We start from the raw sequence: 26,198 nt of genomic DNA, 5'->3' as shown, positions 1-26,198 counted from the left end.
GGGGTGCGCTACTGGGGGAGGGGAGGCAGCCTGGAGCTTCCCTTTGCAGTGGCGCCCCCCCCAGGGGGCACCTGTCTGAAGGCACCTGGCCCAGGCAGTCCCAGGGGGCATGACAGCCATGGAGGGAAACACTAGGCCGCTGCGTAGCTCAGGCAGGTAGACAGGCTCCGGCAGGGAGGAGCCCAGATCCAGCCCATGGGCTACATTTTGCCAACCCCTGCTTTAACAGACTAGAAGTTTGGCACACACGTGTGTTCTGTTTGCTACCAGTCTAAACTATGCTACTTACAGAAAACTGTATAACTTAGATCAATTCTGCCTCAGGCTTTTTGAATGTCTGTACCTAGCCATGTCTTGAGTTAAGATCTGGTCAAAAGGCAGCTATAAAATTTGACCATTTTTGAAAAAAGGTGTTTTTGTCTGAAAAAAGTTAAACCACACACACACACACACACACACACACACACACACACACACACACACAATTTTAAGGAAAAGGAAACTTGTCATGGCATGCAACTGATTAAAAATTGCCCAATAACATAAAGTAGTTTTTTTTAAAGCTTCAACAAAAAGCGCACAGTCAAACTTATATTTTACATAACTCCATTGACTTCAGTGGCATTAAACCAATCTGGAATGTGCTGTGCAGAACGGCAAACAGTGCTTACGATGGAAAACAACATGTTTCTCTTTTATATACTCTAACACAGGGGTCAGCAATGTTTCTGGGCAGTGTGCTGAAAACACATGCAACCTTGACTTGTAAGATACTGACATGTCAGGGGTGGATGGTGGGGGAGCCATGAGGGGTCTGATCCTTGTTGTAGCAGCATAGCCCCCAGCCCCTGCCCTGATTGTCCACTCTGAAGCATGCATAAGCCCACTGCCAGCAATAAGCCAGGCCAGGGCTCCATGGACCCCAGTGCAGCTGCTTGCAGCCTCTTGGCTGCCTGCCACAGCCTGCCCAGGCTCTGGGCAGGTCCCTGCCACCCGCCATGGAACCCACACTGCTTGCATCAGGTGGTAAGGAGGCTGGCAAGCAGCTGCACCAGGGTCCACAGAGCCCTGACCTGGCTTCTTGCTGGCAGCAGGTGCACATGCACCTTGAGGTGGACAGTGGGGAAGGGGCTGCACTGCCACAAGCAGCACTGGGCCCCTTGCAGCTCCCCTGCTGCCTGCCCAGAGGTACACAACATGCCAAACAAAATGCTTTCATGTGCGCCAGAGGTTGCCTATCCCTACTGTAACGTCTCTGATAAAGTAACATTGGATACTATAAACTTTTGTTATCTCATACAACAGTGCAAGTGATTCAGATATATCTCTTATTATGGTGTTCTTTCAAAACAGTTTTGTTTCTTGTAGAATTGTGACAGTCTATTCTCATACATTGTTAACACCCCCCATAAGCACCGTTCCTTAGTTACATGGTCCTTCGGGCTACAAATGCCTGAGGTACACTAAGTACTGGTAAATATATAAACTTTGAAGGAACAGTATGAATATATCTTGCAAAATGTACGATCATATTAAATTAGCCAACATAACTAAGAGTCAACTGAGTATAAAATGGCATAAAAAGAAAGGTAACTGAGTTGTATTACTAAATATTACTTATGCTTTGCTGTTATATTTCAAGCAATCCTGAACTCACTGATTTCAGAAGTCCATATTGCCATATTCAACTTTCAAATACATGTTGAACTACCCCTGTCAAGGGTGTCAAACAAATCAGTTGGCAGGCCATATTCCCTGCTACCACTTAGGGGATTAATGCTACTACTTACACATCTCCTACACCCTCCAGGGCCATTGTAAATTCTAAAGGGGAAGAGAAAGCAGGGAAGAGGTAGGGATAGAGTTTGTGGGGGAGAGCGTACCTACCTCAGATGGAAGCTACATTAACCTGTTAAGTGTTGGCTCTGGCAACAGTAGCTCTGAGAAGCCTTGTGAGTTGGATGACCCACCTCTGCAGGCCAGATTTGGCCTGAAGGCTGTATGTTTGACACACTTGCCTTAGGTTATAGTAGACATTATGGCTGTTTACAGAGATTAAAAAAAAAAACCAACCAAACAAAAGAACAGCACTTTACTTTAAACTTGGCATGCTCTTGTGCCAAGCCCAGAGCATGCCCAGAAGAGGCAATGCATTAACTCGACCTTGCTCACTCAATGTGTACATAGATCAGGTGCTTTAGTGGGCTTTCTTGGCACTTTTATCTAATAGCTGCTTGAATTGGCTTCAGATAAAAGTGACAAAAAGCCCTGCTGAAGCACCCCCGATCTATACAGATGCTGTGAAGCCAGGTTGAACTAACTCACTCCTTCTTCCAGTAAAGTGCGGTAGAGGGGGTATTGTTTGTTTGTTTTTTAGCATCTGTAAGCACCCTATGTGATTATAAGGTCAGTCACTCTCTGAAAGGAAGTCATTATTTAAGGAACCTCTCTCAGCTATGTAACTTACCATGGATTTTCAATTTTACATACATAAGATTAATTTGTTATGTTTTAAAATATTCAGTTTTGCAAAACAGGTGGGCCCTTTCTATTCTGATAGATTTTTCCATGTACAATGTTTAAAACAACCCAAACTTTTACTTTTGAAAGCTTCCGTTGCTCCAGGTGCATGGTTTTTGTCTGGATGAAATTTCAAAGCCAATTTTCGATAAGCCTTCTTTAGGTCTTCATCACCTGCATCTTTTGCAACTCCAAGTACTTCATAATAATTTTTACATTTCTTTATACTGTAAAAGAGTTAAAAAAAAAAGATTTCAAACCAAGAATATTTAAAGGCAATAGGAGGAAACAAAATACCCAAACTGTTAACTTGCTGCACAGACATCCAAATGCTTGGTATGCCATTTAAAAACAACAAAGGACTCTAGTCCAGAATTTCATTTGTAAACAGGGCATATTGTCTCACAACAGATTACAGTGTACTATTAGATTATGGTAAATTCATAGATTACTTGCTTCTAATACTTTTTGATACATTTTACTCCTATTTAGACTAGAGCAAATAATAATTGAGAAGAGGGCTTTAGATTCTATTTTGCTTTGGACAATTGCAACAGACTTATTTAATTTTCAATTGCAAAATGCTTTCCTGATAAAAAGTACATGAAACAGAAATTACCTGACTTGACTTTTCAGGACCAAGAGTCAGAAATAATATTTTTACTTTGTAAACAAATGTATATTTTCTATTAATGGTATCCAAATCTAAATGCCATACTACAGTCTCTCTTTGGCCTGGTCTATGCTGCCTCCAAGGCAAACCTGGAAGTGGTGCCAAGAAACACAGTCCCACCCATTTGCACCTCTTTGCACACACAAACCTGCAAATTAGGCAACCTAGACAGGGTACAGCAGCCTGGGGTGCATGTCTGAAGGCTCAGGGCTGAGTGGTCATTAGCAGGGATCCTGGTTTCCCCTGATAAAACATACCAAATTCACCACTAAAAAAATTTTTAAAAAAATCATAAATTCTGTAATAAAAAATCCCAAATCCGTGATTAAAATTAAAGGCCCACACACAGCTCCCCCGGCTACAGACCCAGGTCCACAACTCCCTGCCCCTACTCCCGCCTGCTGTGGGCTTGGGCAGGGTGGCTCCCCGCCACCGCATGCAGTCCCAGGGGGCAGGGGATACCTGTGCCCCCCCAATCTGTACATGGGGCTGGAGCAGGCTGTGGGCTCAAGCTCCCGCCCTGTTTCCCCCCTGGGGGTCTCCACACCCCTGCAGGTATGACTTGACACGGTTGGGGACAGCTGGGCCATGTGGGGACTTCCTTGCTGCTGCAAGCACACCCCCTCCCCACTGAGGGGTGCAGCCCCATGCTGCTGCCCTCATTGCAGCCCCATGCGCAGGAGGTGCGTCACCAAGGCAGTGCAGGACTTGCAGTGGCAAGCAGCTTCTCTGCACAGGCCCACTATTCCCTGCTGTCATAACCCAAAGGTATGATTTTGTGTGTGCTTCGGCACTAGAATTATACCCGCTAAATTGCAGCTTCGTTGCACAGTGGAGTTTTCTGCTGCAGAGGAGAACCCCGGTGCAAGGGAGAATTTCCCGCCAATTTGTAGCTTCCTTTGCAGGGTGCATTGCTCAAGTTGCAAGAGAAATGCACGGTGCAAAGGAGTTCCCGCCACCCGCATGCAAATTTGTTCCCCGCTATTGGCTAGTTCTAAATTATTCCCACGTGGCAGCTAACGATTGGCCTACTAGCCGTATAAGAGGCTTGAGCGGTTTCCGCCCAAGCCGAAGAGGACTCACATCCATCTCATGGGGACTCTGGGTACACGGCAGGGTAATAGAAACCCTGTGTGAGATTCAGAGGAGTTTGGCGACCTGATCCATCGCCCACCTCTTTCCGTCTTCAAGCGATAATTTTTTATAAGACGTATCTACGAAGTTTCTATTTCGGTGGTGCGCTTGTCCAGGGCATCCGGAGCTCTGTTTCCGTGGAGCCTAGCAAACTCCACGTGATTGTTCGTGTTGTTTTATTTGTAACTGCAACTCAAGCAAGTTTTCCAGCCTGCACCGCAACCATCTTCGGTGTAAGTAAACAATCTTTAAATCTACCATTACGAGTCCGTGCCTAATTCTAGCGTGTCGCCCGTTCTCTCCGACCCCGTGTGCCCGGGCTGCTGGCCACAACCCGCGCAGAGCACAAAAAAGGGCCCGGCTCACACCCGGCCCGCACACCTGCCGCCCTGCTTCCCTGCTCCGGGGCCTCCAAAGTCCAGTGGGCATGACCCGGTGCAGCAGGTAGCAGAGGAGCCGTGCAGAGAACCTGCTCATTGCAAACCCTGTGCTGCCTACAAGGGGCTAAGTTGGGATTCCTGGGCTCCCACCTGGCTGCTGCTACTCTGACTGCTCCAGCTGCAACAGCAGCCAGTCTCTCCAGGCTCCTCCTCTGGCTCTGTGTTTTGGGCCCACTCCAGGGGTGGTGGGGTGCAGCATGCATAGCTCAGGCTGACAGTGGGGCTTTGCAGTATGCAGTGCAACGGTATTGGTGGTGGGCATCCATGTGGGAACATGCTGCAGTGATTCAGTTGTGGTCACTGCTGTGGTGGGGGGGTGCCCACATAGATACACACTTCAGTGCAGGGGAGTGAGGATGCTGCAGCAGGGAGTGTTCATACTGTTTGAGAATCCATAACCCCTCTGGTGCAGCTCGAGTGGCGTGTGGCCCCTGTTAGTGCAGCCTGCAGGGGTGTAGCCTCTGACCGCTTAAAAGCTGGACAGCCCTAGTAAAAAAGAATGAAGACCTAGGGTTTGGAAGAGCACAGCAAAACTGATATTTGGTTAACACTTGGAAAAAACCTGGGTGCAAGCAAGAACAGTAAAGAAGTTCTTCCTTATGTCTAGCCTGAAACGGTCCTAGAGGATTTTGTGATGACAAGGTTGAATGGTCACAAACTCCTCCAGGACCATTTCAGGCTGGACATAAGGAAGAACTTCTTTACTGTCCGTGCCCCCAAGGTCTGGAATTGACTGCCGCTGGAGGTGGTTCAAGCACCTACTATGATCGCCTTTAAGAGAAATTTGGATGTTTATCTTGCTGGGATCCTATGACCCCTGCTGACTTCCTGCCCCTGGGGCAGGGGGCTGGGCTCAAAGATCTTCTGAGGTCCCTTCCAGCTCTAATGTCTATGAAATCTATGAAGAAATGGGGAAAAAGGCTACCAGAGAAATGAAATGCAAGAGTTCCTAAGTATAGTACCTACTGACATCACCATTATGGACTCTGAGCATGTCTACATGCATCACTGATGACTCTGAAACTCATGCTAAGCTGGGGCCTGCTCACAAAAGTCAGAATACAAAATACTGATGCTAACTGCATCGTGCAAGAGGATGCAAGTTCATGGCTAAGCCATCTGAGAAGAAATAATCCGGACTAGAGACTCTTCCAGTTTATCTTACAATATTCATGATGATTTCAAGCAGGCTCCGAGTTGTCTGATATGTAACCATGTGAAATGTCTATCCTTGATTAATTAGTATGGTAAATGTTTCTCCTGCAATTAACTCACATTATGTATAGGAAGAGTCATTCTCCTTATATGATAGATGTCTCCTCCTGATTTACTTCCGTTTTGGCTAGTGGTTCTCTTGATTTTCCAAGGACACTCCCCAAAACCTTGCGTTTTTCCTGGTTGGTAATTAGTTTCTTGATATGTTCCAAACTTAGTAGAAACGGATAACCTCTTGTCACCGAAGAAGGTAATTCATTCAAATCAGAATTTTCTGATAACCAGTAATGAGCACTTTGATCAACAGGATTTTCCTGTCAATTACTGCTTGGGACACTTCCTTGATTTACACAACTCTCCAAGAATTCTTGGAAAGTGCTGGACTGAGGGTATACAAACAAAGTGAAACAGCTAACAGCGTATGCTTCAAGAATGAAAGATCTCTCTGACAAGAACTGCTGCTGTGCCCCAGTTATCTCAAAAAGCTGGAAGAAACAGACTGTCTCTCTTGTTGCCTGTTTGGTGAGAAATCATCACCCTATAGCTAATTACTGGGCTTTGCTTTGGTTTGGGTTCATCTGACTTTGAATACTTGTAGTTAATAAAGCCTGTTTGTCACTCATTGAATGAGGCATCATGTCAATCCCTAGGCTAGTCTAGAATCCTAGGTTTTTATTCGCTAACAATCACTAATTTACACACAGATTTATGGGAACAAGCTCTACCAATACATGCATCTACACGATTTGAGACATGCTACTTTCTTAGTGGTGTCACAACCCAAAGGGTGCGATTTTTGTTTTGTGTGCTTCAGCACTGCTAAATTGTTCCCACTAAAATTATAGCTTCTTTGCACGGTGGAGTTCTCTGCTGCAAAACAGAACCCCGGTGCAAGGGAAAATTTCCCGCCAATTTGAAGCTTTCTTTGCAGGGTGCATTTTTTTGTTGCAGCACAGAAATGCTCGTTGCAAAGAGTTCCCGCCATTTGTATGCTAATTCGAGTCCCATTATTGGCCAGTTCTGAATTATTCACACGTGGCGGCTAGTGATTGGCTTGCTAGCCGTATAAAAGGCTTGAGTGGTTTCCGCCCAAGTTGGAGGACTCCACGAACAAGGGAGGAGGAGACTTCACGCTGTGTGAAGATCTCTTAAGCACTGCGGATCCTTATGGACCCAGTGCATTCAAAGCAGGCAACGGAGGTCTGATCAACCTCTAGCCTGTCGCCGAGCGCAGTCCAGACGTATCCCTTCCCGCGCGCAAAAGAACTGGACCCACGGAGCCTAGCAAACTCCATGTGAATGAGTGAGCAGAAGGACCCACGGAGCCTAGCAAACTTCGTGTGAGTTTATTCAGAGCTCTTCCGGACGAGTATTTTCTTCGGCTGACACGACAGGCTCGCGTGTTCAGAGCCTTCAGCCAGATTGGGCTAGAGTTCACGAGTCTAGAACTCTTGTCCGCCTCTCTTCTTTCCTGTCTGTAACCGCAACTTAAGCAAGTTTTCAGCCTGCACCACTGCCATCTCGGTGTAAGTAAACAATCTTTAAAACTACCGCTACGCGTTTGTGCCTAATTCCAGCTCGACGGCCTTCCCTCTCCGACCCGGCATGCCCGGGCTGCTGGCCACAGCCCGCGTGCAGTGCGGAAAAGGGCTCGGGTCGCTCCCGGCCCGCACAAGTGGTACAGCTGTAGTGGAATCTAGGCTGTGTACACACCAATCCTAATCTCCAAAATGGGAAGAGCAAAAGGGGAAACTGGACTCTGGCTGTCTAATGAAAAGAAGAAATTTTATACTGGAACGGCACTCCTACAGCCAAAAGAATGCCAACATTAAAAGACAGACCATGATGTCTTGTGTGGGACTGCTGCGTTCACAGATGGAAGAAGTGAAGGTTTAGTGGAGGGATCCCATTTTCTGTGTACAAGATGCAGAGACCATTTAAGAGAGCTATTTCAGGATATATTTGAGTAAAACGAAATACACAGTATGAACTCCCCATGATAAAAATATAGCCCACTATAGTGATGACACTTGCTATACTCTAGTTAGGAGGTTTGTAAAGCTAATTAAAAATAATTACTGTGACACCAAAAAATAGAAACTATATATCTGGCTGTGCTTGTGAGCACAAGAGTTTGTTTCTTATTTTTAAGCTCAGCTTTTGGCAAGCGTTGTCCATCTGTACAGCTTACAGTCTCAAGAGGTTTATTAAATTTGGGAAATATGCCAGCTAGCCAATAATTCAACATTTAAAATAATTAGGCTAGAGAACACTTCAGATAACCATTTTTAGCTCAAACAAGAAATCATGACCTTAATTCTGAATTCAATGTTTTTCTTTAAAATCTACAGTATCAGGATCACTTATGATGAACACAACTGCTGAATTTATTTTGATAAATGCATAGTATGTGTTTTCTTGGTGTTAAAAATGCATTATTCAAAACATTTGAGCATACATCCAGAGTCTATCACCCTCCAAAATATCTTTCCAAGTTAAGCTCTTGAAAGACAGTTTATAAATTCTAACAAACCCTTGTGAAGTGCACAGGAGACAGAAGTGGAGGGAAAATAAAACAAAGAAACCAGAAAAACCCAAAGAAAGGGAATTACTACTAGGGCCCAACCTAGCCCCAAAAGCAGACAAGATGACTTGGCATGGTGATCTCTTTCCAGAAGACATCCTGTTCAGCATGTTTCCTCTCCAACTGTAGCGAGCAGGATTCAGATATTGCCACAGCCAAAAACTGAAGCTAGCGCCTATTCATCATCATAAAGGAACTAGTTCATCTGCCCTTCATATTGTCTAGTACTTTTAACTTAGCAAGAAACACCAACTCAAAGGCAAGCTTTGGAAGCACTAGAGCTCTGCTGCCAAACTGAATAAAAGGTTTCAGAAAGCTGTTTCTCTGCATCAGGTTTTCTGTATTTAGCTCATCAGTTACCATGCTGCCTTTCATATGCCTATGAAATGTAGACGACCATGTTACTGCTAATACATTTCCCCCCAGAACTTTGTGAGTTTTCCCCTGTCACAACCCAAAGTTGTGATTTTTGTTTTGTGTGTGCTTCGGCACTGCTAAATTATTTTCCCACCAAATTGCAGCTTCTTTGCATGGTGGAGTTCTCTGCTGCAAAGGAGAACTCCGGTGCAACGGAGAGTCTTCCCGCCAATTTGTAGCTTTCTTTGCATGGTGCATTTCTTTTGCATCTCGGAAATGCACGGTGCAAAGGAGTTCCTGCCATTTGTATTTTAATTCGAGCCCCATTATTGGCTTGTGTTAGATTATGCACACGTGGGGGGTACCGAGATCCTTACGAACCCAACGCATTTCTTAAGAAGGCAACAGAGGTCTAAACAGCCTCTGGCCTCTCCCCGTAGCCGAGCGCAATCCTAGACGTATCCCTATCCTATGTACTCAATTGCCGAACCCACGGAGTCTTAACAACTCCGGGGCCAGAGAGCCGAACCAAACCCATGGAGCTTCAACAACTCCGTGGGAAAGAAATTGCCGAACCCGCGGAGCCTTAACAACTCCGGGGCCCAAGAACCGAATTTGTCGTAGTCCTCCAACGAGGATTTAAGCGGAGCTGAACCTGGAAACTGTCCAGCCTACACCACGACCATCTTGGGTGTAAGTAAATAATCTTTGAATCAACCACTACGCCTCCGTGACTAATTCTAGCCCGTGCGTACCTTGCCGCCCCGCGGTCCCTTCTGACCCCGCGTGCCCGGGCTGCTGGCCACAGCCCGCGTGCACAAAGACAGGTCCACATATCGCTCCCGGCTCGCACATGGCGACATGGACGGGATCAGGAGGCGGCCCGCACATCCCCCTGAGCAGTAGTTAAGCTGAAGTATTGAGAACAGAAACATTTTCATAAGACCCAGTAAGTTTTTCTATTCTGCTTTTATCTTGAAGCCTATCCACTGCAGCCTTAGGGTGCCTATACACAAGTGCAGAGACTGCTCCAATGCACTGCAATTACAGCATGCTGGAGCAGACTAGATTAATTGAGTCTTCTGGAGTGTGGTAATTACTGCACTCCAGCCAGCCTCCATGTCTCGTGTATCAGCATCCTCACACTTCAAGATGTGGCAGGGATGCTTTAACTAAAGCTTGAATGAGTTTTAGCTCAAGTGCCCCTGACACCATTTTGAAGCACAGAGATGCTAATACATGAGACGCTGTGGCGCTGTAATTAGAGCAGCTCTAATTAAAGCGTCCCCACTTTTCCCCCTCCCCAACACAACATGCAAAAGTGCCCTTACTTTCTAAATAGTTAAAAAAGTCATTATTTCTAACAGCCTAATAAAACATGTCCTGATTTCTTTGCTTTGGTTTTCCATTTTAGTCCATCTTGATCTCTCATTTCTCCATTTCCAGTTGATCATCTTTTTAACCCCATATTGAGAATGTAATGATGTATATTTTCTTTTGCTGAATTTGCAGCAGCAGATTAAATATATTTGGAATGGACTTCTGCATGGCCAAATAATGTGTACTGTTTGTGGCTTGATTTTGATTTATAGAAATCTTGAGCCAATTGTTCTGGCTTACTTCTAAACCTAAACAAAGTGAACTGATTCTTGTGAACTGCAAAAAGGGTACATTCTAATCCTGTTGGGAAGACAATGTCAATAAGAACATTCTTACTGTAACAGTTTGGCATTTTAAATCAAAATAAAGAGAACCCTCTCTCAGCCTTCCCCTTCCAAGCAGTATTCCAACAAACACTTAGCAAGAAACCATCACAGGTCTAGCACACTTCTAATCACAGCACGAATTTTTCAAGTATCAAATGGCCGATTTGCAGTTTGTGCTAAGGATGTTGATGATGAGGATGATTATTCTAATACTAGCCAATTGTCTGTCATAAATGATAGGCCTGTGCAAGTCGGCAGCGATCTGGCTTCGGATCCGGCCGCTTCGGATAACAGTGATCCGATCCAGAACTCTGGACCGGGTTTCCGCCTCGATCCGGCTGAAGCAGCTCTGAAGTTTCGGAGCCGCCTCGGAGATCCGGCCATAGGGTATAATGGGGGAATCAATGAAATATCTATAACTTTGTTTTATTGTCCAATTTGGATGAAACGTGCAAGGATAGCAGCCTCTGCTGAGAGCATGAAACCTGCCAAGTTTCAAGAAGATCGGTGCAGGGGTTTGGGGGGAACTGCACTTCAAGCTGCAGACAAGTAAAACTCATGCCATGGGTGACACTGCGTGTGTTAAGGCGCAGCAGGGTGAAGGCCACGACACCTGCCAGCTGTCTAGGAGATCGGTGCAGGGGGGCTTTGGGGCCCTGCACCCCTAGCTGCTGACAGACAAAACTCATGCCATGAGTGCTCGTGGGACTGACTGTGTCCGTCTTGGGACAGTTGATTGCATTGATTCTTTTCTCTCCTTAGTCTGGTTTTGTAGGTGCTAAATGATGGCAAGTAACTGGCTACATTAGCTACATTCTGTGTGTTGAGCTGGTCCCGGAGTGAATCATGATTGATTGGTAACTGGTAACACAGTAGCTTAGCAGCCAGGCCTGCAGTAGTGTCTCCCTGCTCCAAGACAGACCACCCCTGCAGCTTTCACCCCACCGCCCCCTAACACACATAGTGTCACCCATGGCACGAGTTTTGCTTGTCCGCAGCTTGAGGAGCAGTTCCCCCCAAACCCCTACATTGATCTTGAAACTCGACAGGCTTTGTGGCCTCAGTAAGAGCTACTACCCCTGCAGTTTTGACCCCCCTGTAGTGTAACACAGACACGATAGTTTTGCTTTCAAGAATTTGGGGTGCAGTTCCCCCAACCCCCCTACACCGACCTTCTTGAAACTTGGCAGGCTTCGTGCTCTCTGCAGAGTCTACCACCCCTGAAAATTTCATCCAAATCGGACAAAAAACAACAGTTATAGATATTTTATTGTTTCCCCATTATACCCTATGGCCGGATCTCTGAGGCGGCTCCAAACCACTTCGGGAAGCCGAACGAGGCCAGCACTTTGACCTGGACGTGCTGCTTCGGACCCCGAAGCCATGTAAACCAGGGGTGGGCAATTATTTTGAGTGGGGGGCCACTTACTGAGTGTTGGCAAGCTGTTGAAGGCCGCATGGGTAGCTCTACCCCTTGGGAGGTGCCCCACGCCCTGGTTGCCATCTTGTGACTGGAAGTCCTGCCCCCTAACCCTGACCTTTGCCACCAGAAGTCTGTCCCTTTGCCCCCAGAAGTACTCCTTTCAGCAAGGGGTTGTGCCATCTTGGAACCAGAAAAATACCAAATTATATTCTCAAAAAGAAACATCTACAGCATTCATTAACTTGATTTCAAAAAATATTTTTGTCCTGATTTACATGCGTCTGTGTAGTGTACAGAGGTGATAGCACAATAGTTTAAAATTAAGTCTTACTCTTGTATGTTGTGGGGGGTGGATATAGGTTTGTGGGGGGCTGTGGGTGTGTGGGTATGTTGGGTGAGGGAGCTTGTGGGTGCATGTGTGGATATGTGGGGTGTGGGTGGGTTTGGGGTTTGTCGGGGTCTCTGTGTGGGAGGGAGGGTGCCTGGGCTGTGTGAAGGGGTGTGGATGTGGGGGTCTGCGTGTATGGCAATACGAGGCAAGTGTGGGTGCATGTGTATGGTGGGGTGTGCGTGTGGGACACATCCTATGAACACACACACCCCCCCACGCACTCTGCCCCTGGCTGCACACACCCTCCCCCTACGTACTCTGCCCCTGGCTGCACACACACACACCCACCCTCCTACTCTGCCCCTGGCTCCACACACACACACACACACACACACACACACACACACACACACAGCCTACCAGCAGCTCCGCGCTCCCCGCTCTGGCAATGCAGCCAGGCCACATGGTACCGACAGTACCGGCAGCAGGGGGTGCAATTGTTGGGGGTGGGGCAGGCTGGGCTGCTCAGTCCTGCTGAGGCTCCTCCTGGGTCCTACTGCCCCTGACTCTTATCAGCTTTGACAGGAGCCGGGGCAAGTCAATACAGTTTTAAAGCCTAAGGGCTCCCTCCACCTCCGGTTCCCTGCCTGAGGGGTGGGGCCTGTGCAGCCAATTGCCACCCGCCCTCTCCGGGGCGCATGCATAGTTGGCCCCCAGCATTACAAATGGATAGACACACAGACAGAAGTACTAAGCTCACATGCTCCCTCACCCCACATACCCCACACACCCACAGCCCCCCACAAACCTATACCCACCCCCCACAATATACAAGAGTAAAACTTGATTTTAAGCTATTATATACAATCACCTCTGTACACTACACAAATGCAAGTAAATCGGGACAAAAATATTTCTGAAATCAAATTAATGAAAGCTGTACATGTTTCCTTTTGAGAATATGATTTGGTATTTTTCTGGCTCCAAGAAAGCACAACCCCTTGCTGAAAGGAGTACTTCCAGGGGCAAGGGGACAGACTTCTGGTGGCAAAGGTTAGAGGGCGGGACTTCTGGTTACAAGATGGCAACTGGGGGGCTGGGGCACCTGCCAAGGGGAAGAGCTACCCATGCAGCCTTCAATAGTTTGCCAAAACTCGGTAAGTGGCCCTCTGCCCAAAATAATTGCTCACCACTGGTTTACATGGCCAACCCCAAAGGGTGAGTGGTGGGGGGCATGTAAGCTCTCCCTGAAATGCTCTGTTATTCATGATGGCCAATTGGCTAGTTATTATAATAAAAACCTAAGACATGGAATACCATATGTATTTTTAATTCACACATTTTCAATTCCTTTGCAAAAAGCCAACGTAAAATGTAATATTATTTCTATACGTGTTAGATTCTTTTGTGGTATGAGTAGACAGCTAACCATATATGCTCAATGGCATAAAAAAAAAAGAAGGATTAACACTTGAATGACAACTAATTCCTCTTTAAAAGGGTGTTTTTAAAGTTGCATTAAAGTGGCTTAGAATAACTGTGATCTACGTAACACTAATAGTACATGGATTCCAAATGGCCTGCCTGGCTGTTCCTATAGGACTAGCGAGGCACATATCTATACTTTCATGCGAGTCTCCATCCCTATAGTTGCAGAGTATGCATGTATGTAAGCGTGTGATATCAAGCCTCTTTCTCCTTCCTGCTCATTGTGTTCATTTTTTATGATAATTACTAACTGTAAAATGATTGTAATGACATATTTATGTTAACAATGACAGCTGTTTTGAGGTAAGGATTATAGTGAAGCAGGGGGAAGCTTGTTTGATCAGCCCTCATTTGGCCTTCAGCCTACTGTCACCAGTTCTGAACAAGAGGATCACCAGCAGCAGGTAAGAGGGGCATGTAATAAAACATTATTTTCAGGTATATTTCAGTTCACAAATGATCAAGTGCTTGACTTTTCTAGCATAGCACTGAACAAGGAGCAGATTTCTTTTCAACATTTCTTACTGTTCATAGAATATTGCTCAATACTTATGCAATCAGTGGAAAGATATTGCATCTTACACTTCTCCCCATCGAGCAACTTGTTTGTACGATCACACAATGTTTTACTGAAGTGCTATGTTAGCTTGTTGGTGATCAACGTCCCTTGTGTATAAGGAAGAAATTAAGAAAGCAGCACTGAGGTGTTTGTTTGTATTTGTATCTATCCACATTACTAGAGTAACACTGATGAAAATCATTGCATTAAAACCATTTGTAGGGTTGTTCTTCTCCAGACTCATCTTCACACTGTTTCTTAACTCTATTGTTATTACAAGTAAAGTGCATATAGTCTGATCACTACAGAAATTCTAATACATGGTGTCCAGCAGCAGGAACCTCCAAGATAAAGTCAGAGAGGCCAGTCAGTACCAATGAAAACAAATTACACAAATCCCCTGTACTTTAGTACCTATTAAATTATCAATAACTAAACGAGACAGAAGAGAAGGCTACATGAGAACACGGGAAAGAAGCAATCTCACATTTCAAATGCAAAGTTTTCACTGTATAGTAACATTCATGCAAAGACTAACCCCCCAAAAACTGAGAACAGATTACAAATTGAGGATCTGCCACTTCACTAAGACAAAACAGAACGGAGTGAGAAAATCAGAGACTAATGGATTTATCCACCCACTTGAAGTGTAAAATAAAGTGTACTAATAACGTTCTAGACAAAAACCTCAACATGAAATATGAAATGGTACTATAAATTAATCTTGTCCCTACCCAAATTGTATTTCCTTATCACAGATTCAAAGGTCTGGAAACAATTCACCTGTGGTGTGGCAGCAGTTTTTGGAGAAGAGAAGTTGGACCCCAGTAAGAATACCACTTCCATACTGCGATATTTCATTTAACTGGAATAGTCTGTTGTCTGACTGGAGTAATAATGCATATAATCTGTCATATCTTCACCACATGAGCACCATCTTGCTATACTTGAAATATAATCCCCCGCTCCCACATTTATTGTCACTGAATTTATTCAGAGCTTATCTGAAGTTAATTTTTTCATTTAGTTGTAGTGCATCAAGTATATTCCCTTTAGGAAGGAAAGTAAAGTTTTTCCCTCCTAAGCTGCAGATTTTATGTTCTGTAAACTAATGAGAGAAATTTATCTAGAAATTATCTGGTCCGGTACAAGGGCCCCACTGAACAAAAGGACCACCTGTGCTCCAAAGAACCTCTATTCAATCTACATTACCACCAGTCATAATAACTGTTCCAAGATCCACAGGTTTAGTTACTTGCATCATTCAGAAAATTACTGTGCCTCATGGAGCTTCAAACTAGAGTCAAGTAATATACCTTTTACACTGTTGGAAGTAGGACTTCTTCAGTAACAGATGTTCTAAAAATCACAGCATGTCAAAAATTTACAGCTCATAACTTTTTTTCTGCATGTCTCAAAATGCAAACCTCCCAAGACTGACATTATCCTCTCAGGACTAATTCAGCGAGGTGTCCAATACCCAATGGCCCTTTGGGGGAAGCAACATGTTAAATGTTACATAGAGTAACCTTTGGATCTACATTTGAATCAAGATTATGAACTAAATAAAGTAATTGGATGCAGGCACTCTGGTGGAAGTCAGAATGTTTGCAGGCAGCCTGATGTCAAAGTTAGCGGGTAACAGGCTGTAGTCAGTGAACACTGGCAACATTCAGTGCATTTCTTCAGCACCTTTCTGAGAACCAATGTTATGCATATCTGTTAATCTCTGCCATGTTTTATAGACAGTGGGGCTGGAGTGTTGTTGTAGCCATGACTGTCCAGGAAATATGCAAGAAGCAAGGTTTTTTTGGTGTTGGACCAATCTTTTATTGGTCCAACAACATAACTGGGAAACACTAGTTTTCTAACATTTTTTGTGCCTGAAAACTCAACACCTCCCAACCATACAGTTGGGCCAATAAAAGATATCACCAAAACCACTCTTCCTTCTCTTCATTATACATAGGCTGTTTCTGGATACAAGGAAAAACTTTCTGACTATGAGAGTAGTTAAGCACTGGAACAGGCTACCTAGAGAAGCTGTAGAATCTCCATCCCTGGACATTTTCAAGAGCCAGTTAGACAGACACTTGGCTGGGATGGTTTAGTCAGTAACAATCTTGTTTTGAGCAGGCGGCCGGACTAGATGACTTCATGAAGTCCCTTCCAGCTCTATGTTCCTATGATCCCATATTAGGCCCAGGGCTAGAGCTTGCAGTACAAGCTAAAGACTCTGGTTGTAGGGGTTACTTGGATACAGCTACCCCCAATAAGAGATAAGCTTAATAATCAGTTTATCTAAGACCCTTGATCAAGTTATCTATAAGCATATTAATATTTTTCTTGCATTTCCAATCCCTGGACTTACAATAGTACTTTAACAGGAGTGTATTGTAGACAGATAACTATAACCATCTTCAAAATAAAAAAGCAGCATTTCCCTCAGGACTTTTGCCACTTCTGTTCTTTTGCCATGACTATTGACTATTTAACTGTCAGGAATATTCGCAATGTAGATTGATATAATGCTCATACAAGGGAAAATCATATTAAATCAAACTAGCATTTCTTTTCTATGGTTAATCTAGAACTTGGCAATTCTCCTTTAGAAGCTATATTTAGAAACAAAGGTACAAAATAAAAGCCAGCAATTTATTTAGGTAAACTCATACCTGCGTACTCCTTCCACTTGTTCTTTGTTGTAGCCTTTACCACTTTCACATGCACCAGATGCACTGCTGTCCTTTGTGTTAGCGGGCTTACTTTGATCACTGCCACCAGGTGGTTTTTGGCAATAGGGACCACCCCCAGCAGTACTTCCATTTTTCATAATGGCATCCAACAAAACTGTAAAAAGACAAAAATTGATCATAGTAGTAACTAGACACGGTTGATGGAAGATACAGAGTTCTTGCACTTTTTCATTATAAAAGCCATGTTGGGGGCAGGTGGAGAGGGAGGAAGAATCCCCTTTAGTTAACCATCACCAGGTACCACCTTCCTTCCAACTCACAAATGAACACTCCGGAAGCACTGATAGCAGTTCCTTCCTACCCTTCCCCACCATGGAAAACAACAATAGGGGAATATTTAGAGATTGGTAGCTTGTCTAATAATCATTCTTTATTCCGTCTCTCTCTTTATTAAGAGAGAGACACTAGAATGGCTCTTCTCAGCCTCCAGCTGCTTGTACAAGGAATCAGCCACTTTCATGCAGTAAAAAGCCTAAATGCCTGAATAAGCCCCAGAAGCCAGCTCTTCGCAGAGCCTCAATGGTCCAGAGTAGACTGAGAACTACCACGTACTAAATTATCTAGTCTCGAGACCCAATTCAAGACCATCTGAGCAACAGAACTGATAAAATCTCGGACTCAATTCTCTATTCTAGGAAGATTAAAGTTTTAGGAATAACAGTATGGAGCAAAAAACATGAACTGCGGTGATGACATGTAAAAGCAGATCACATCCCCGGCACTGACAGCAATGCAAATGATTCCCATAATTCTCAGGAAGAAAAGCAGTAGCTATTTTCTGAAATAGAGGTTAACTGGCATTGATGGCAACAGTTCATTTACAAAGTCAGGGAACACTTGGGCTTATATAGTCCATCTTTGTAAATGATCACTTACTTGCTAGTGATGAGTGGGAGGCTTTGCCTGACTCCGAGTCTTAAGCCAGCAACGTCTGCAGAACAGAAGTTTTTCTTCTTAAAAAAACCCCTAACATTTATGGCTGAGGTAATTTGCTGAATGCAAAGTATAGGCAGGGCATTGCACTCTCATCTACAGATGTTACTGCTACTGATTATAGCTATGATATACCACAGTAGATGGAAACAAACAAGATTCCTATCAATTTCTCTGCCATACTTTGGAACACTCAGGGCAGCAGTGAAATTAAACAATTGTGTCCCTTTCTATGAACAGTAGGCAGCTCTATGCCACTGGATGACTATTCTATTTTGGACTTTTGAGATGTTTTGTACCAGCAAGACAGGAGACCATAAGTCAGCCACAGGGCAAAGCAGAGTTGTGGCCTATCTCCTTTACAGTAGCTAAGATACTTGGCTTATACTTTACAGCATTTATAAATACCGTTATACTTTCCAGCAGAGGAAACAGAAATCCTGATAGTCCCCATTTAACTTCGGAGTTTACTCATCTACTTAACAGTCAAACTCCTACTGAAAAATGTAAGGACGTTTGTAGAAATAAACACAGGAATCAAGAACAACCTTGGCAAGGTGCAATTTAAGCATAGTCTCCAACAGTTCACTGCATTTTTAGAAGTGTCAAAAAAGAACCACGCTAATATTAGATTCTAAATATTGCACCTAAACTAGGGATTGTGTAGTTCATTAATACAAAATAGGAAGCTATAATCATGACAAACTGAGTTAAGATTTTTTCCCCCCCAACTCCTGTGGGAGTAGGCCAAGAGCATAAGGAAGAACACTTTTTGGCTAACAGTTTATTATACCAATTGAAAAAAAAAAAAAAGCACAGAATTTACCTAAAGTGCCTTTAGAAAAAAAAGCCTTGGCCCTTAGGTGTACTTCCTCTGCCCATTATCCTTGCAGGTCATGATGATACAAAGACCAAGTGAAATAAAAAGGGAATAGGCCTATGGCCTATAATTGAAGCTGCCCCCCAAATCCAGGCATTCATCTACATTAAACATATGTTCTTTTATGCTATATGTGACACTACTGGGAAAGACTGAGACAGGACTCTGTTGATATTCAACCCTTTCTTTCCCTGAAATGAGTCTGCTGTCTCCTTGCTTTCATTTAAGTTCAGCTGGCTCACTTCAGCTCAATCTTAATAAAATGCAGGTGGGCTTGTGGCCAAGGGAATGACATGGTTATGAAAATTCCTGCTATTAAGGAGGTACTTCTAACCTTTATTTAAACAGTAGGCATTAATGAGATCTTTGTAAATCTAGGTTCCCAGACAGGAGAGGCAGAAGGCCTTTTAACACTTTCAAGAGGCAACTTTTAATATTCCATTAGTATACCCATTTGAGAGATAAAGGACTGCATGCTGTCCTCCTATAGATGATGATCTAGAACTCAAGGGGTATGACTTCAATTTCTGCTTTGACCCAACTTCCAACCTGATCTAAGGCAAATCAGAATTAACCCTTTGTTTCCATTTCTGTATTTATAAAAAATGGAACGAAGAGTTCCCAATTTGACAAAAGCATAGCAAATAAAATGCATTAGTGATTAGACCCTATGATGATAGCAGGTAGACAAGTTGTTATGTTGTTGCCACCTCCAGGCTGGAAAGGTGTAAATGCTTAGAGACTTCCCGATTCACTGTGAAGTTAAAATCAAAGTGTTTAAGTTTGAACCCAGGGAGCCAGTGGTAGGAAGGGTATGTTTAGCCCTTAAGTATCCTTCCGTTTTATGAACTTGCCAACCTTTAACATGTAATCAAAGATGCACTTGTCCATATCTAATGTTTAATCTGAGCCTGTAGTTGTGGATCTTCATTTCATTAAGCTGCAGGTGAAATGCAGCTTATCCTATGAGACAGAAAATAGTCTCTACTTTTCCTCACTGATAAAGTGACTTTTTAAACAGCAAGATGACAGGCAGCACAGAAAAACATTACATTTCATAAGGACATAGTAGTCCCTCTCAACAAAAAAAAAATATGCCCGTACACATTTCTAAAGTCTACTTAACCTATGAAAGCAAGTCCATTGGCTTTAGCATCTGCTTCTTGCACTCATCCCTATCTCAGCACGATTGACCAATAGATCACATGAGACTTTTTTTTAGTTGTGCGTAAGAAATAAGCAAGTAGCTAACAAAGTCTGAATGTCAAAATTTCCAAAGATTTTATGATTTTCCTTGTAAATGATCAGGTTTCATATTCAATGTTAAATAAAAATCCCAAAAAATAAAACAGCTATACTGTTTATGGATGAAAATTGACAATATAGACAAGAGTTTCTTCTCACAATGAGTCAAATGGAGATCATTCAATGCCTTTAGATTTACCCTTCATTTGTTCTGTAAATGTAAAAAGGGGAAATATAAGGGATGATAGTGCCTTTAAGCTATAGCATCACTAGTTTTATTTGTCCCAAGCTAGTAACAACAAAAAATTGTGGCTATTCAATTTCTATTTCACGGCCTATGTAGTATTTGATAATGGACATGATCAGGTTCCTACTGAATAGGTACTCACAAAGAGAAGCAAACTGATAATTTCCAGGTTGTCTCTACACTAGCATGCATCTAAACACTTCCCGTCACTGCACTAGCACCAGGGGCAGCAGCACCAGCTAATACTGGTGTAAACTGGCAATTTGCATTTTTTGTAACCTATACCTAAGAGCAGGTCTACATGACAAGTTGATTAAAACATGTAACCTATACCTAAGAGCAGGTCTACATGATAAGGTGATTAAAACCCCAGCCTGTCTGCATCAGCACTCCCATGACTACTACCACCAGTGGAGGTGTATCACTGCTACTATGGTGGTAGGATGGTAGGATATGAAAATGTTCAATATGCAGAAGGCCAAAGAGGCTATGACTATTTGAAACATTCACTCATTGTCGACTGAAAATTTCCCTCCAGGTAACAACTGAGGCATGTTGGTAGGTTAAGGGTGACAAGATTAGCAATGCAAATGTTCATTCTTTTTCAAGGAAAAACAGAGAGCAAATCTGAAATTTCATAATTAATCAGGCCTATATTAGACCTGCAAAAGATCACTTAAGTCATTAGCACACACAATAATGCAAAAACCTACTATTTTAAACTAAAAAAGGTGGGGAAAAGAATCACAAAGTATTTGGGGAAGTTATTTCCTTTAAATAAAAGATGGTTTGTATGTTCAAAACAAGACTTCAGCTTCACCAGGAACTACTAGTGTGAAACTGCAACTATGAGAATGGGTATACTAATGGAATTTTAAAAGTTGATTTGTGACATTGCTGTACAGATATTCAAGAGGACATAAAAGGATTTCAAGAGACATGCAAGGATTCAGTTGTTGCATCAGCAGGTATAATTCATTTTTTTTTCATCAAAAGGATACCAAGATTTTTTCCATTATTTTTTCTGTTCCTTGCTTCTGAATGAAATACTACTGCACTGTATTTGCTTTAAATATGCAATGAAGACAGCATTCACTTTCAAATAATCTTTTGGTGAAGAAAATAATTTTGATTTCATCAATCTGGCACCAATATAACAGCCCTAATGAACACAAGTTCTGCAAAGAACTCTGGAAATCTATGAAGATATAGTGCCAGATATTGTTGAAAACGATCTAAACCGTCTGTGGGGGAAGATCAGTATCCTCACTGACTTCAAATGGAGCTGTAAACGTATTTTCCAAAACAATATGGTTCTTGTGTGTCAAACCTAGATTTTTACTATTTGACAATTAAATTAATTAAATTAATACCTATGGGCGACTGGTGCCTCCCAAGTCAGGGGGGCATGTAACCCCCACAGCGGCCAGTCAGCGACCAGGGGTGCCTGATCTCCGGGGGGGGGGGGGGGGGCCCGCAGCCAATCACACCGACCGAAGCACCCCCATTCCCCAGCTGGCGCTCGTGGGAGGGGTGAGGATGCCACTGGAACTCCTGCCTGCCCGTTGCCTAAGCAGGGAGCACTGGCTGTCAGGGGGTGTGCGTACACCCTCTATGCGTCAACCACTGTTAATACCACACAGATGCCTAGCAAAGACTTGAAATTATAACTTCCCATTGGGTCATGATTTAGTCAACTGGTTCTTAAGAACAATCACAATTTTAGATTTAACAGTCCAATTTTATAATAATTTTCAAAAAAATAAATGATGGAAATATGGAACACCATTTTCATGATGTCATTAGCTGAAATCACTGGATAAACAATGATCTTATATTTCACTTGAGCAAAACTTGTGAAACAGCATCAGAGCAGTCAGCATTTTCACGCAGAAACCTTGTTTACACTAGCAAAACTAAACTTTGCTGACAGTGGGAGCCAGCACATGGCGCAGCTGAATTAGAGCTGAACGGTTTAGTTGCTCACGTAGCCAACAGCAAATTCAGTACCATTTCAGAAACGGTGGCTGCAACCTTCTGAAGCCCGTCTGCAAGTCCATCTTTGTTACCACTCAGGAAGTAGCTCTGGTGCACCTGGGGTTCTGTTTTCCAAGAAAATGTAGTGCAGATGGACAAAAAGCCATTAAGAACCCTCAACAAAGGCTCTCACCAGTGTCTAAACATTGTGATGGGCTAGTATATGCTAGTACCAAATATAAACAATGTGTTCCATACAAAAACTGTTGAGGGTTGGGAGGCAGAAATCAAATTCCCAGGTTAGAGAGAATGAGGAATAGGGTTGATCAAGAAACTTTCATTTTGCCTCCTGTGTGTGAGAATGTCTTATGAAACAATCTTTAATTACATGATCTCTTCCAATTCTCCCCACAAGACCCCTACCTTATTCACTGCAGAAGATGATATTCAGATAATAAGACAGCTGCTCTCTATTTCAGTTTATTCTTATCATTCAGTGTGCAACTCCATCCCTTATTTATTGCACACGAACCAAGCCCTACTCTGCATACAGAATTTTTTTTAGTTGCCTCACCAGTTTTTCAATTGCACTTATAGAACAGCTGAGGGCCTCAAAATAAAAACCCTGACTTTTTGCTGAGCTAAGGAGGTATTTTACAGGCAGGGAACTCAGATTAAGATTTTAAATTTACAATGGCCCCTAATTTAAATACCTGCTTAAAAACACTCTGGGGTCTAACCATCTCACGTGAGATATGTGAAGAATGAAACACACAATTAATAGCTACTTGCCAAAATTCTGATTTAAACAGCTTGCATCAGCAGCTGCACCCTAAATGCAAGAACACAACTCTCCTGAGTTACAATCAAGGGTCACAGCCGTAAGACATCCTCTTTTCCTACAGCCCACAACCTCATTCATAGCATGACACACTTGGCAATTTCTATGGTGAACAGAAAAATGATCCTAAAGCCGCATGGTCATTAACAATTCATTCCCTACAGTGAAACGCACACTTTACCAAGATGATTATGCAGCGGTAGCTCTGCTTTCCTTTTTAAAGGGACATTCCATTCAAGCACAGGTTTTGTCATCTTAATTCTGAGAAGCAGAACAGCTAAGAGGATGAAATAGATATCTGTCATACTAATCCTAAACTGAATTCCCAAAAGTGGTCTTTGTAATTGCACGACTATCTCTTCTGTGTAACAGGGGAATGACTTTGCCTGTCCAGTAAGAAAGAGGCGCAAGACCCTGACAAGTCATAAAACATAACTGGATGAAGAATGTCTTGCATTTAAAAGCTTATCTAACTCTATCCCAACTATACAGTTGATCCAGTAAAAGATATCACCCTGATAAATCCTTGTCTCTTACATAATTGCTAACATTCGTCAGTAGGAAGAATCCAGACTGAAACTGTCACCTGGCTTCCAGGCCTGTACACCTTTTCATAGATTACATGTATTTTCATGAAGGTAATCCAATTAAACCATGGAAAGCTTTGTGTAGTATCATAGGCCCTAGGCTGTTTGTATTTCAGATGTGCATGCTATTTGACAGGAATGTAAAATATGCGACCTATCAACTCTGTTTAGACCTCTAGTCAAGCTAAAGAAGCATTTTTTCCCCTCTTTTCAATGGTCCTCAAAATGTTTATCAGGTCTTTCAGAAGAAGCCATCTAGAGTAATATGGGGGGAGGGGGCAACCCCCAGCTCCCCCTCCCCCTCCCAACACAACATACTGACTTTATAAAGCCTTGATATGCAGCTTACTCACAAAATATAACAGGCAGGTTATAGAGGAGCAAAAGCATTTGGTAAGTATATATATGTGAGACTACAGGTAAAGCTAGCACTCCGTGCTTGTTATTTTTGGAGCACTGCCCTAGAGTGCAGTTTTAACTTGAAATACTCTGTGCTGCAATTTTTAATGGGTGGGGAAAATAGCTTCAATAACATGCATTAAAAATAAGGGTTCCCTATTCCTCAAATAAGATAAAAGGAGCTTAAGTGAAACAACTCAGCAACTCAACAAGTTACTGCACACAATAATGTTTAGAACAGACTTCATGGCACAGCATGAGTAAGGCCACGTCTACACAGTAGCTTTACCGTGCCTCGCAGCAGTGCCTTCAAGACCTGCTGTGCTGCTCCCCTAAAGGCTGTCTGCTAAACCAGAAGCAAGCACAGCTACTTTGCATGGTGCTGCAGGTGGTCTTTGCAGCCTCATCGCTCAGCTGTGTTAATTACCCTGAACAAGGTACTACAGGGACATGGCCACACCACACTGCTTCCTGTTTAGGAGGCAGCTGACAAAACAGTGCAGCATGTTCCAGGGTCGGGGTGGGAAAATCAACTACACGGGCAGGCAGTGTTGCCAGGTCTTAAATATGAAATTATCCTATTGGAAGTTCGAAATTATCATATTTGCTGAAAAACTATTGTACATTAAAAAAAAACGCAAATAAGTCTTCTTATTTACTTTATATTGAGAGAGTGAGAACTCGGTCATCAAAGTTGAAACATTTCTTTGAGGCAAGCAGCTATAAGAAAGTGCTAACAGCAAACCAAGAAGTTGGTTAACTCTTTGAGAGTGACTTGGGTTTTGCATTTGCTGCATCAATTAGGTGCCTCAAAAATTATTGTACATTTTGAACTAGAGGTGTACTGATATATCTGTCCATAACAGATCAGCACCAATTGAAGAAAAATTGACATTAATAGCAATCGGCTTTTTTTGCCGGTGTAACTGATAATGTCACCAAGAAATGCTGCATGCATGTGCGCAGCTGCAGCATATATGCGGCTAGGAATGCAGCCTGACAGCTTGGAGAGCAGCATCCAGCCTGTAAGTCTGTGAGGGAAGGGGTGTGTGGGGGGTATATTGAGGACCCCAGGGTGAGAAAGGGAGTGGGGGTGGAGCAGGGGCAGGCACTGCCCAGCTGAAGCAGAGACAGGGTGCAAGACAGCCACGGGCAGCTTGTGTGGGGGATGGGGTCCTCACTGCTACAGACACCCCTGGGGAGGCATGTGCCCCCCAGATTTGTGTGCAGGGTGAGGGCAGGATGCCTGCTGTGAGCTTGGGGCCAGGGGCTGCGCTAGCTTCTTCCTGGCAGGGGGGCTGGGCTAGGACTGTGCTAAGGATTGGGCAGGCAGCAGTGGTCCTGGGAGGGGGGGGTTATGGGGTGAGCTACAGAACCGTAAAACTCCCCATAGTCCTGCCTCCCAGCCCCGCTGCCACCTGCCTCGAGTGCAGCCCTGGCCCAGCCCCCTGCCCAGGAAGAGGCTGGTGCATCCCCTGGCCTGGCTTGCAGCAGCAGCAGCCTGCCCCTCACCCCATGCACAAATCCAGGGGGCACTTCTCCTCCATGCCGCCCCAGGGGTGTGTGCAGCCATGGGGACCACGCCCCCCTCCCTGCCCACAGTTCTGTCCTGTGCCCTTCCCTGGCTGGGCAGTGACCGCTCCTACCCCAGCCCCCACTCCCTCCATCACTGCGGGGGGCCTCAATCTGCACCCCCACCTCCCCCCACAGACTTACCAGCCGGACGCTGCTCTCCAGGCTGCATACTGGTGGATAAGGCTGGCTGATAACCGGCCACTGTTATGGGCCCAAAGAAACCTTTATCGGTGCGCTTCTCTTTTGAATGTTTACTCTTACTGACCGTACAAATACAGTAATCAATTATTATCCTACGCCCGGCGACACCGCACACAGCCCAACGGAC

General features: G+C 43.9%; 1 protein-coding gene across 1 annotated transcript in view; it reads right to left on the bottom strand.

The window, feature by feature from the left end:
• Positions 1 to 26,198, bottom strand: part of DNAJB14 (DnaJ heat shock protein family (Hsp40) member B14) — a 41,752-nt gene that overhangs the window by 14,970 nt on the left and 584 nt on the right. The window contains exons 2-3 of the mRNA XM_006023673.3: positions 17,106 to 17,280; positions 2,602 to 2,747 (exon numbers count right to left, since the gene is read on the bottom strand). Of these exons, the coding sequence (XP_006023735.1) occupies positions 2,602 to 2,747; positions 17,106 to 17,280 (321 nt within the window). The remainder of the gene's footprint in view (positions 1 to 2,601; positions 2,748 to 17,105; positions 17,281 to 26,198) is intronic.

The sequence above is a fragment of the Alligator sinensis genome, unplaced genomic scaffold (assembly GCF_000455745.1).
Source record: "Alligator sinensis unplaced genomic scaffold, ASM45574v1 scaffold353_1, whole genome shotgun sequence".
Taxonomy (NCBI): domain Eukaryota; kingdom Metazoa; phylum Chordata; order Crocodylia; family Alligatoridae; genus Alligator; species Alligator sinensis.
This window is presented reverse-complemented; position numbering and strand designations above follow the sequence as displayed.